General features: G+C 37.8%; 1 protein-coding gene across 1 annotated transcript in view; it reads left to right on the forward strand.

Annotated features, from left to right (window-relative positions):
* Positions 1-1,914, forward strand: part of NGLY1 (N-glycanase 1) — a 99,404-nt gene extending 97,490 nt beyond the window's left edge. The window contains exons 11-12 of the mRNA XM_006851618.1: positions 1,237-1,414; positions 1,739-1,914. Coding sequence (XP_006851680.1) covers positions 1,237-1,414; positions 1,739-1,914 — 354 coding nt within the window. The remainder of the gene's footprint in view (positions 1-1,236; positions 1,415-1,738) is intronic.
* The last annotated feature ends 11,794 nt before the right edge of the window (positions 1,915-13,708 follow it).

Raw genomic sequence — 13,708 nt, forward strand, 5'->3', positions numbered from 1 at the left:
TGTAACTTTTTAATCAATAAATGTTCATCTAGAACCTGTTTACCCAGATAGATTATGGCTTGGTTAAATTGTATCAGGTAAGTTTAAGTAAGGCTATTCAAGATGAAACTATGGAGGACCTTGAAAGCCTAAAGTATGGACTTTAATACAAGAAGTAGGTACTTGATTGTATGTTCTAGATCAGGCAAACAACATGATACAAGTGGGATTTTAAAAACAGTTGAGTAATGTTAAGTAGTTGCAATAAGGTGAATGTGAAGTCATGTCTATAGTCAGTAAGTACAGTATAAATGAGCAAAAGGGTATATTCTAGGCTTATTTCAGAGAACTCTTAGGTTATTTTGGTAACTTGGATATCAGAGATAAAGAGTGAAAAGTCAGATTTTAGGAGTTTGAACTTCGGTTAATATAATAGGATTGCTTGTGAAAGACCAGCACTTGATATCAATGTCTTGAAGAGTATAGATAAAAATTATGAGGGGAGGAGCTGAGAGTTAGTAGAGTGCTTGGAGATTTTAAATAGTGTACATATAAATGGTAAGAGGTATTAGTGATGAAAGAATGGGTGCATACTGTTTGTTGTTGTGATGAGCTGGTAAGTCAGTTCCAAATCAGAGTGACCCTGTATAGTGTTTTTAGGGAGCAGCCGGTGGATTTGAACCTCTGACCTTGTGACTAGCAGTCCATTTCTTACCCTACAGAACCACACTAGGATTCCGCATACTACTTAGAGAGGTGAATAAGATACCATCTTTTAAACAATTAGCAAAAGCTGAAATATTCTTGATTTAGACGTTATGGCTCATCCCATTCTAGGAAAGCTGATACGAAAATCCAGACCTATAAGAAAAACTAGGAATGAGTGCGTCTAAAAAGTATTTTTATTTTTAACAAGATTCATCCTAAGATTCATTTTCATATTTGAACTTCTTAATTTTCAAAGAGAATATCTTTTTACCAAAATTTGATTATCATTCAGTTCTTTAGGACTACACTTATTGTACAGGGTTGCTATGAGTCAGAACCGACTCCACGGCACATCACTTATTGTATTCAAATAATGACTTCCAAAAATTAGTAATGAAATGAGAAATATTAGTAGTAAAATCTTCAATGAAGAAAAAATTGGTAAATTAATAAACACTTGTACATAGTACCTTGTGACCATCAGACTTCTGCATTGTGTTTTCTACACAATTTCATCATTTCTGTTTCTTTTCCCCTGCTACTTTGTAGGTGTATTTAGCCCGGAAGGAAGGATCATCCTCTGCTTATATTTCCTGGAAGTTTGAGTGTGGATCAGTTGGTCTTAAGGTAGATAGCATTTCCATTAGAGCAAGTAGTCAAACCTTTCAGACGGGAACAATACAGTGGAAATTGCGATCTGATACAGCACAAGTAGAATTGAAAGGAGGTAAGCATTTGACTAGAGAATTTACTTCTATGAAGAGTAATTGTATTTGAGATGTTGTGACTTTTTCATGCCTAAGAATTATTCATTGTATTGAAGTAAAGTTTGAAAATTAAAAGTCAGAGGGCTGATTTTTTTGTTATAATACACACACCAAAAAAGGAGAAAAACAATGTCTTTCTTAGATTCAAAGGACACAATTTCTCCAAAAAGAATAATTTGTGTTTATTTTTACTTGTAAGTCAGGTATAGAAAATGTATTCCAAAACTCTTTATGCTCTTTATAGTACCAAAAGTAAAGAGTTCTTTTTTAAATCTCTCCAACAGATAAACAGCTTCGCTCCTATCATGATTTTTTTGGTGTCACTGAAGTTATTTTGGAAGCAGAATTAAACCAAGGAGATGGTGATGTTGCTTGGCAACATACGCAGCTGTTTAGACAAAGCCTAAATGACCATGAAGAAAATTGTTTGGAGATAATTATAAAATTCATTGACCTTTGAGAACCTTGATGTTATAGAAATATAATAATCAAGAACTTCCCATCATCTAAAACTATCCATTGATTCAGTGCATGCTTTGTTGGCAATTTAATGCCCTGTGCTAGTGTATTTCTTTTACATGTCCATCATTTAACCCTTATGAAAATATATCTTTATACCCTGGACCACGATGAAACTTGAATTACAATCTCCTTCCATCTATGACTAGCTTAATGATTGGAGTAAAGTGTTATTGCCCCAATACGAAATTTTAATCTGAAACTGAATATAGTTTTAAAAGTAAAATAATGGTATTCAAGTAAACACTATTCATAATTATGGTAAAATCTTGAGCTAATAATAGTAGTTTGACATTTTCTATTCAACCATAATTTCTTCATAGGCAGATGGATTAGTTTCCTAAGATTTTTAATTTAATAAATGTGAAAGTTGCTGTCTTTTAAGTTATATGATGCATGAACATTTTTATGATTGTAAATATGTAGGCATTTAAGAAATAAAGTGAATTATTTTGCCTATGTCTTTATTAGTGGTTTCTTTGGCTCAATAAAATCTTTAATAAACATTGAAAATCACTTGCATTAACACGAGTTAAGAAAACATTGAACATTGCATAAATTTAAAGATACATTATAAATTCCATAGTATGTGCACACTGAAAATGCTGTAATTTGAGTATATTTTTATCAGTCACATTGAATACAATAGCTATTCTTGACTCAAACTATGTAACTATATGTGCTTCATAGTTGCATGGAGCATTTATACACTGTTTTAGGACTCTGTGTGTGTTTATGCTTTATAATTGTTCAAATTAAACAAGACAAAAATTGAGCATTTATAAGCAAAGGAAACATTGATAGAATCCTGGAGAAGGCAATGGTACAAACGATAACCCCTTAAAATACCATTTGTGGTTTTCTGCAAAGAATTCTCAACTCTTCAGACAAGGAAAGTACATTCTCAGAGATTCTCACCCTGTGCAACCCAAAAGAACATTTATGGGAATTATATAAGAGGTCAAAATAGCCTGACACAGTGCAGTAGCCTTATATGTAATTTCTAAATGCAGCCAAATTCCATTGAGAATCACTTTCTTGCAAAAAAAAGTTACATTTTTTAAAAACTGGTTTAAGCATTTAAAGTTATCAGTGTGTTGAATATTAGAATTTTCTGGAACTCTCAGACTCTGGGGTAATCATAGCATCCTGCAGTGGCCAAATAGTTTAAATTGGAGAGAAATGTGATACCTACTTTGTGGTGTCTGGTATTGGCACAGTATCTTATGGTCAAGTAGGCCAGCCCCTTGAGGAAACCTAGAGATCTACCAGCATTTGTATGAATAAGGCAGTGGAAATGTAGGAGCTCGAATGCATTTACTTCATCTATGAGAAAGATAGTCTCGTTTTTAATGTAGCTTAAGGGGAAAAAAATTAATAGAATTTTAATTGTCCTAAACCCTGTATGGGGTCACCATGAGTTGGAACTGACTCGACAACAACAACAATGTTTTTATAGGCTTGAACTAGCGAAGAAAAAAGTTAGTTACACACATTTCTTAAATACTTTCTGTGAGAGTTCAACCATGAGGATACCGAATATATGCTGATAGAGATCGCGAAGAAAAACTGGGAAACTGTACAGAAGGTAGAAGACAAAACATTTCTCAGTAAGAGTATATTTTGCATTACAGTCATTTAGAATCTTCTCAGTTAAAATCAAATAATCTTACTGGCTAAAGAATGGATCCTGAAGCAGTGAGGAAGTAACTACAGAAACCATTTAGAAGCCATGTCTGACTTACGGCTTCACAAGAGAGAAAGAGAATCAGACAGCCCAAGGCTGATTCTGATAAAGCAGAGATCAGACATGCTTCTCTCCTACAACCTTCTTTATTCTGACACCAACCATCCCTCCCACAGCACTCTCGGCTTCACATCTGGGTATGATAATCCATTGCAATATCAATAGAGAACTCATAACAATACTCACGATTATGGGGTTTATTAGGGAAGTGAACAGGTTAAAATTCAGGATCGAAACCAACTCAGGACGCAGCAGTTTTCCAGTCAAGAAAGCCTCTGGTCTACCATAGTTCAGACATGCCTCACTGTTGTCTTCTACCTCTCATGTGGTCCCTTGGCCTCTACCCTCCTGGAGCAAGTGTTACAACGCTCTTTAAGCCAGTCTATGAATACCCAAAGGGCACATTCTGCAAGCCAGTCTCCAGCCCATAGGCAGTTTTACTCAGTCCATGGACCTATAGCCCCAAGCTGCCAGCCTTATGCTCCACTTAGGGTCTTCCTTCATGATAATACTGGGATCTTTCATCTACGTTTCTGCTATGGCTCCTTTTAAACCTAGCTAAAGGGCAACACTTACCAATCCTAACGTTAGAGCCCTGTATAGCTTATTTGCATGGTCCCACTCGGCGATCTGCTCCCGTAAAGATTTACAGCCTCGGAAACCCTGTTCAGGGTCGCTATGGGTCGAAACCGACTCGACGGCACATAACAACAACAACAACTCAATCATTTGGTGTGAATTAAGAAGACTTTGCAGATAGAAAAGCCATATCAAGTAAACTCAAGGCACCCTTGTATTGCCATTGTCTCATTGTTGAAAATAAATATACCCTGGTCATGATGAATTCCACAGAGTATGCTTTTTGCAATATTTTATAAAAGTAGACACTTTGCTGGAAATCACATAACTAAGATCAACAAGTATAGCAGATGATCAATTTACAGCAAAAGAGAAGCTCCAGATTAAAAGAGGGATTGTTATTGTAGTTAAGTGCTGTTTAGTCTGGCTCATGTTAGATGCAGTGAAATCGATTCTGATTCATAGAGAACCTATGCACAATAACGAAACACTGCCTAGTCCTGTGCCAACACCACAATTGTTTTTCTAGAGCCTATTGCTACTGCCACTGCTAACTCATCTTGTTGGGGGTCTTCCTCTTTCTCACTGACCCTCCACTTTACCAAGCATGATGTCTTCGAGGAACTTGACCCTCCTACTAACATGTTCAAATAAGAGACAAAGTCTTGCCATCCTTGCATCTAAAGAACATCCTGGCTGTATTTCTTCCAACACAGACTTAACTGCCCTGGCAGTCCATGATACGTTTAATAGTGAATCATCACCTGAAAGACATAATGCTTTAATTCATAGCAACACTGTATAGTTTCTGACAAGCTGCTGGTAGATTTGAACTGTGGATTTTATGGTTGGTAATCCAGTATTTATCCTACAGAGCCACACCAGAACTCCAAAAGAGGGGTGTTGTTAAGTGCCATTGAGTCAGTTCTGACTCTTAGTGACGCTGGTTACGGTTTCTGAAGAGCAGCTGGTGGGTTTTAGCTGCCGACCTTGTGGTTCAAAGCCCAGTGCTTAATCTACGGCGCCACACAAGGAGTCCAAAAGGATGCTGTTGGTAGGTGCCATCGAGGATAGAGGGATAGAGAATTCTTTGTAAAGGACTTTCAGGTAGCATGAGTTGTTCCAGATAATTTAACCCAGGATCCCCTCTTACTGTGAAGTTGAATATCCCATCTAAGCAATTCAGTGAGATAGTGACACAGGCAAGATTCATTTGTACATCTCAATCTCCTTCTACCAAGTTGAGAACTGTAGAATCAGACCCATGTGTGGGTTGCTGTTTTAGTAGACATTTCATGATAAGCCTGTTCAAGTTGAAAAGCTATTACCACTTGTTTTAGAACCATTGATTATTCTAAACATAGTTAAGCTTTTCTTGGGAAGGCGTTAGTTGTAATTTGGTGATAGGTTACTCTTTGGTATAAGTTCATTTCAGAGCCCTTTGTAGAATAATCGTTTAAAGATTCTTTTCTTCTATGATGCATTAATTGTGTTTTGATTTTGTAGTCTGAGCAAATACCTTCTCATAAACTAGTAACTGATCCAGTTGACATTCGTTCCTTAAATACTCTTGGGGAAAAAGACATCATTGGTTTTATTGAATGGCCATGGGAGGGAGAGTGAGTATACCAACAAATACATTCAGAGTATATTCAGTTGACAAAAACAAAGTACCTTATTTATAAGAGGTTTAATAGCAATAATGGACCTAATTAGTAGTAGTGATTGTGTGCTGAGGAGTCAGTTCGGACTCATAGAGACCCTGTATAGAGTTTCCATGACTTGTCTTTATGGGAGCAGAAAGTTTCATCTTCCTTCTGATGAGCGACTGGTAGATTTGAACTGCTGACCTTGCAGTTAGCAGCCCAACGTGTAACTCACTGCACTACTAGGGCTCCTTGAGCCTAAACTGATAGTGGCCAGAATTGGACTACCTAATAAATGTCAATCACTATTAGGGCCTCATTTCATCATAGTGGCATCATTGTGTGGTAGCTAGCATGTTTTAATACCATTTTATAGATGATGAAGCTGAGAGACTATGTGAGCACTAGAATTTTAATTCCTAATAGTGTCATATCCATTTCTTATGTTTTCACATGTGGAAACAGACCCAAAGTTGAGATGCTGATCTCTAATTTTCTAAGGACTAGCTCTCAGATGAATAAAACTGTAGCAGCAACAAGAAATCCATAAGTATGCCAGAAAAGGCCTCTGAAAAGCTAAAATAGCTATCATAAAGTTTACTTACCAAAGCTCGTATTCTTTACTATAAGAAAGCTCCTCAGGTAATACGCAATGTTAAAGAATAATGATGAATCTGGAAAAACACCTTATAACACAGGTAAACGTGAAGGACATCATACTGAGTTAAATAAGTCAATCACAAAAGGACAAATGAGACCGCTGTTGTAAAAAGTCAAGAAAAAGTTTTAACACTAAGCTTTTCTTTTGTGGTTATCAGGGTGGGAGGGGAAAGGAGGGTAAATTACCGGCTAGACATTTGTAAACTTGGGTGAAGGGGAAGGCAATAAGAGGGAGGTCAGCAATAAATGATGGAGGACACTAGAAGGAGTACCAGAGTTAAAGTCAATAGAGGTAAATACTATCATCTACACATTCTGCAAAATAACAGTGATCTACGAGTAGATGCACAGATGGACATGCAGGCTGAACGGCTTTGGGAGGGAGAGTGAGTATACCAACAAATACATATAGATTTAACAGGATATTTGTACATGGGCATTTACCTTTGCTGCAAATATATCCATGAATATGGTGGAGCATACAGGGACAAAGTTTTGAAACTTCTTAGTCATAACCAAACACCTTGAGAGAACGAGTCATTGGGCCTGGGAGCTCAGGATCTCGGTTTGGGGACACCTAAGTCAACTAGCATAACATAGTCCAAAAACACGATGTTCTACATCCTTCTTTGATGAGTAGGAACTGGGATCTGAAAAGTTCATGAGCAAGAATAGAAAATACTTTTTGAAAGAAAGACAAGCAGAATGTTTGGGTGTTAGAATATCAAACAAGCTGTTTGCCTTGGTGCCATCAAGACAAGAAAAGTCAGCCCATCAGGGAAAACACCTTTCAAAACTGACACTCAAAAGGAACCCACAAACAGTCTAGTTTCCTCACTGGTGACCACCCTGGTCTGCTTGTGAGAGTGGACGTGGGGGAAATGCAGCAATGAAGACATGGGCTAATTTTGGCCAAGTTCCATTGAAACCTGTTGACCTTGAAGTTTAGGAAGATGTGTGAACTCCTGAGCCCATGGATACTGACCTAGCCACTGGAGACTAGAGCAGAAAGTGAAGCAGCCAGCTAGCCTGAAGTTTGGGGAGGCATGTGTGAACTCCCAAAGTTGTAGACAATACTCATTTAACCTAGCTTGGATGGCTAGCTAATCAGAACTTGACCATATGAAAATAAAGAAGTTTGATACTGTGAGCAAGCATAAGTTGCTACAATTTGATGAACTGAACCTTTACTTATGGATGCAGTTACTCAAAATTTCACCTGAAATGGAAAGACTCCTCATATCAAGGACCAAGCTTGTTCCCTCAGTGCACTACGGTTATAGGGACGGGCAATCAAGACATTGGCTATCAAAAATGGGGGAGCCATGAAGGCATGAAATGGCTGGCTTAAAAGTTTTTATGAGTGTGCTTAGTTTCACAATGAAGGTGGTAAGGTAGAATCCTGGTGAATAGTTTTCCTCATTTCCAGATGGATCTGGTAAAAGAGGATAGGGGATGATGGTGATAGGATTTTATGACTCAACTGTGAGTAATAATTATCAGGATTAATCATGATTGCCACAAGTGTAATTGTAGAAGATGTGTAACTAAAAGGAGGGAGTAGTTAATCTTTCATTTAAAGAACAGAGGACTCCAGGACCATCAAGAAGGAAGAGCATGAGTAGAGCATGGGATCCTACCCAGAAAAGCAGTGACAGCAGAGATGGTGGCAGAGGTGATGGCATAGAGAGATAAAGCAGCTAAGGAGTCTAGACCCATGGACTGAGAAATGTTGTGTGCCTGAGGGCAGGAGTCTGCTTTGCAAAATGTGCCCTTTGGACATTTAAATGAATATATATTTTTGGTTTTGTATGTATACATCAGATATTTTTGCTTTGTTTACTTGGGAAACGTAAGATGTAGAGGGAAAGAAAAGGAGTGGAAGCAGAATAACTGTTGTTAGAGGAAAGGAAGAGTAATCACTGAGATGAAACAGAATGTATGATTCATTGAGAGTAAAGCCAATGATCTTGTCTGTTTACCTTCACTCCATTCACAAAAAAAATTTGGGGAAAAAATTAAAAGCTCATGAGCAGTCTTGCAAGATGCAAACTATTGGTCTCTTCCTATTCAGAGGAGATAAGAGTGAAGAAAATTAAAAAATACGTTGAAATAAAATCTGATGAACAATAAACCACATAAACATCAGTCTCTACAGTCCTGAGACCTAAAGAACTAGGTGGCGCTGGACTGCCACCACCAATTGCTCTGAAACATGGAGCAAAATTCAAAATCATAAATAAATCCAGGCTTACTGGCCAGTGAAACTGGTAGAATCCCTGCGACTATAGACCTTGATCACCCTTCAGGTATGGAAATGAGCTCACCCCTATGGCCCAATTATTAGTCACATCATAGATAGGTCTATAAGGGAAACAATAACACTGGTGAGGTATACACACCTTAGAAAAAAGAATTGGAGGTGGGGTTTGATGGTGGATGGAGAAGTGCAGTGAGGACCTCCATCAGCAATAATACAGAATACTGGATGAAGCAGTTTCAGGGAACGGTCTCAGAATTCTGAACCTACATATAAAGGAATATTCAGAAAATTTGAAAGCTTTCAGCCAGTGGAATTTGCAGCAGAAGCAAGAAATCTGGTATTTTCTGATTGGCCAGACCCAGCATCTCCCCGAGTGGCCATCTTGGGTAAGATGGAGCGGGGTAAGGATCTGCGCTCCCACCACAGACGTCTGACCCATCCTCTGAGATAAAGCTGTGGAGATTCTCTCTCTCTGTCTGTCTCTCTCTTTTGTCTCTGTTCATTGGTCTCTCACTGTCTGTGTACCTCCATTCTGGTGACTAGAGGGGATGCCTGATTGAGTGGACATCCCCCACCCCCGGAGGGTTCTGCTACTCATGCACAAAGATCTGCTCAGCATTTAAAGGGAAAGGTTCTGCTGAAAACCAAATGGCAGCACAAAACAGTCACAGCCGGCCCTGATCTGTTAATCATTAAGAAAAGGCCGGAACGGGTATTGTGGAGCAGGACAGGCAGACTAAAAAGGAAACAGGTCAAAAATTAAACCCCAAGTTACGTAATATGACCAACAGTGACATCTTGAAATTTCTCAGGTGGCCTTGAAGGCAAGATGCCAAGAGAGGGACATTAAAGTCATACTCATATTTTGCTACAGATTTTTTTTTCTCTTGTCTTTTCTGCGATTATAGACTATAGCATCCAAACTGTCTTTTTTGCTGTTGATGCTTTGGCTTTTGGTCCCCTTTTTATCTTTAGGGGGCTCTTTCTCTCCCTACATTACCCAAGAAGAGATAGCAATTACGGTCATATAGTCAAGCTACAATCATACCCTATAAAATCCCACTATCCAGGCAAAAACCAATACCTGCTGCCATACACCAGATAGGCAGCCAACACCTGTGACAGTTACTCTAAGTTGAGTAATAAGAAAAGTGAAAAGGAAAGTCCATCTCCTGTTCACATCTACCTGTAGGCAATCAGAAACATAATGAAACATCAGTATACATTCCTCTAATCATTAGAAACAGATGACCATATTGGCACATGTCCAGAAAAAAGATAAAGTGACTGAGACACATGAGCAGGAAATAGACTTAGACGTCACATTGAAAGGAGGGAAGGCTTTGGAAATGTCTGAGATGGAATCAGAAAAATGATATTGAAATGTATCCAAACACTTCACAGAGGGTTTGAGAAAAATAAGGAAGAAGTCAGGAAAGTGCTACAAGAACAATCAAATAAGATAGATATGGCATTGCAAACAATTTAAAACCTGCAAAAAGAGGTACAAACAATTAATAATAAAATATCAGAAATGGACAATACAATGAAAGGGAAAAGGAGTAGAATTGAAGAGATGGAAATCTGAACTAGTGATCTGGAAGACAAATCTCTCAATATTGCTAAGCAGAAAAGCAAGCAGAAAAAAGGATAAAAAAAAAAAATCTGAAGAAAGTCTAAGATTCATGTTGTACAACATGAAGAGGAAAAACTTAAGAGTTATTGGGATTCTGGAAAAGGAAGAAGCCACAAGTCCACAGAGCAGATAGTTGAACAGCTTCTGGAAAAAAATTTCCCTAACATCCATAAAAAAGGAAAATATAAACATTCAAGAAGCTCAACGAACCCCAGGAAGGATAGACCACAAAAGAAAATCACCAAGACATATAATAATCAAGCCCTCCTATAGTGAGACCTATACAGGGTCACTATGGGTTGGAACGGACTCAACAGCCCTTAACAACAACAACATATATAATTACACTGAATGTAAATGGATTAAATGTACCAGTTAAGAGATGGAGAGTGAGAGAATGGATAAGAAAACAAGATCCTTCAATATGCTGTCTGCAAGAGACACACTTTACACACAAAGACAAAAACAGACTAAAAGTCAAAGGATGAAAAAAGTATATAGCAAGCTAATTGCAAGCAAAACCAAGCAGGAGTGGCAGTACTAATCTCTGATAAATAAACTTTAAGGCCAAAACCAGCATAATAGATAAAGGTGGACATTATCTCATGATTAAAGGGACAATTGAACAAGATGACATAATCATAATAAATATGTATGTTCCCCAAAAAAAGAGCTCCAAAATATATAAAGCAAACACTAATAGATTTGAAGAAAGAAATAGACAAATTTACAATAATAGTGGGAGATTTTAATACACCACTTCAGAAAAACCAACCATTTGAAATCAAAAGGGCAGCATTCAGACAAGGACAAAGTTTAGAAGAGTTAGTAAAGGAGGAATTGAAACGAGAAGCACAGGGAGGAAATGGGATAAGTGATGTTACATTGTAGTGATTGTAATCAATGACATGAAACTAAATGTGTATGAATTGTTGAATGAAAAACTGATCAGCTCTGTAATCCTTTACCCAATTCACAATACAAAGTTTAAGAATAGAAACAGAAAAAGAAGCTAGCTGTTCAGGCCATCACTCAAAAAGTGTTATTTACTGTTTTAAAATGTTTAAATTATGAAGATAGTCATTTTTTAAGATTCAAATAAATCAGAATATCAAGTAAAAGTGCCGCTTCAATTTTTATATATTTATTTCCATTATCTGTTGTTGTTGTTGTTGTGATGTGCCGTGGAGTCGGTTCTGACTCATAGCGACCCTGCACAGGGTTTCCGAGGCTGTTAATCTTTACGGGAGCAGAACGCCTCATCTTTCTCCCGCGGAGCAGCTAGTAGTTTCGAACTGCTGACCTTGCAGTTCAGAGCTCAATTCGTAACCACTATGCTACCAGAGCTCCTTATCTGTACATCTCCACAACTCCTTTGAATCTTCAGTGAGGCAAACGTACTCAGTTCTCATAGTTGTCTTTGGAGTCTTGCAATGAATAATTGAGAATACCACCACTGCATTTAGAAACTAGCTCACAGATCTTTCATTTCCAACTACTTAACGTATTCATTATGGTTGAATAGCCCGACTGTAGCACTCTCAGTTTTAAGAGAATCTTCTTTAGCAAATTTGTTTTTTACCCAGCTATTTCATGCTATTATTTGTTTATATTTTAGTTAAAACACACACACTGGAGAACACAAAGACTAATATGATACTAATCAGTGTGCTGCCTACTTAAAAGTCATATATATTAACCTAGAAATATACTTTCTATTTTTTTCTAATGAAAAACAAAAAAATACTTAATGATGAAGAAAAGTCTCCTATGGACCTTCTTCAATCCCATCTGCCTTCTACATTTCTCTGTAATCCAGATAATAGTTCACATTTATGATACACATATATTGGAATCCTGGTGTGGTGCTGTGGGTTATAATGTGCTGGACTGCAAGGTTGATTTGAAAGGCAAGGTAGGTGGTTCAAGCTCACCAGCTGCTCCTCAGAAACCCTATACAGGGTAGGTATGAGTCAGAACTGACTGAACGGCACTTAACAACAACATATACATACATTAGGGAGCACAGTGACTCCATACCATAAGCACTGGACTGAAAACCACAAGGTCTGTTGTTTTGAACCCACAGGCAGCTCCTCGGGAAAAAGATGAGGCTTTCTGCTTCCTGGAAGATTTAAAGTCTATACAGGGCTGCTATGCGTTGGAAGCAACTTGGTGGCACTTAACAACAACATATACATATATTAAGAAATAATAAAACATCTTGATCTAAATAGTTTTAAATGGAAATAAATAGTATTCATAGTATAGAATGTTCTACAACTTATTAATTATCCAAATTATATATATGCTGTTGTTGTTTGGGATAATAATAGTAGCTTCTTGAAGTTGCTGTGTGGATTAAATGATTCATTAGGAAAAAGCTTCAGGTGGGCTAAAGACATGAACATGCAAAGCACAAGATAAAAAGTAGGAAAATATATTGTTATTGTTGTCAAGTGCCAGAGACTCAGTTCCAACTCATAGTGACTCTGTAGAGGGTTTCCAAGAAGCTGCTGGTGGGTTTGAACCAGTGCTTGTCCTACAGCACCACTTTAGGATACGTATAGATTCTGTTAACTGCTGCATAGCCCCTGACTTGATTGCCAAGGAGTCTGTTCCGACTCCTGATGACCCCATGTTACAGAGCAGAGCTGCTCCACAGAACTTTCTTGGCTGTCATCTTTATAGAAGCAGATCATCAGGTCATTTCTGCAGAGCACATTACACTAACCACTTGTACAACCCAGGAACCTCAAATTTACTAGGTATTTCCAAATTGTTCTGCAAGATGTTTGGGGCCAACTTAAAGTTCTATCATCCTGTTTCTCTTTATCCTGACCTACATACATCATTATTAAACATCATCATTTTTATCATTATGATATACGTGTACTAATACAGTGTTGTTTTACTTTGTATTTTCTTGATTATTGGTGAATTTGAGTATGTTATCAGTCCTGGTGTGGCATTGTGGGCTAATGTGTCAGACAGCAAAGTCATTTGAACTGCAAGGTCAGTGATTCAAGCTCACCAGCTGCTTCTTGGAAAACCTATGGGTCGCTATGGGTCAGAATCGTCTCGATAGCACTTAACAAAAACAACATCATGTTTATTAAGGAGCCTGATGGTACTGTGGGTTAGACATTGGGCTGCTAACCATAAGGTCAGAAGTTCAAACCCACCAGTCAATCGATCCTCAAG

This window comes from Chrysochloris asiatica, unplaced genomic scaffold, assembly GCF_000296735.1.
Source record: "Chrysochloris asiatica unplaced genomic scaffold, ChrAsi1.0 scaffold00030, whole genome shotgun sequence".
Lineage (NCBI taxonomy): Eukaryota > Metazoa > Chordata > Mammalia > Afrosoricida > Chrysochloridae > Chrysochloris > Chrysochloris asiatica.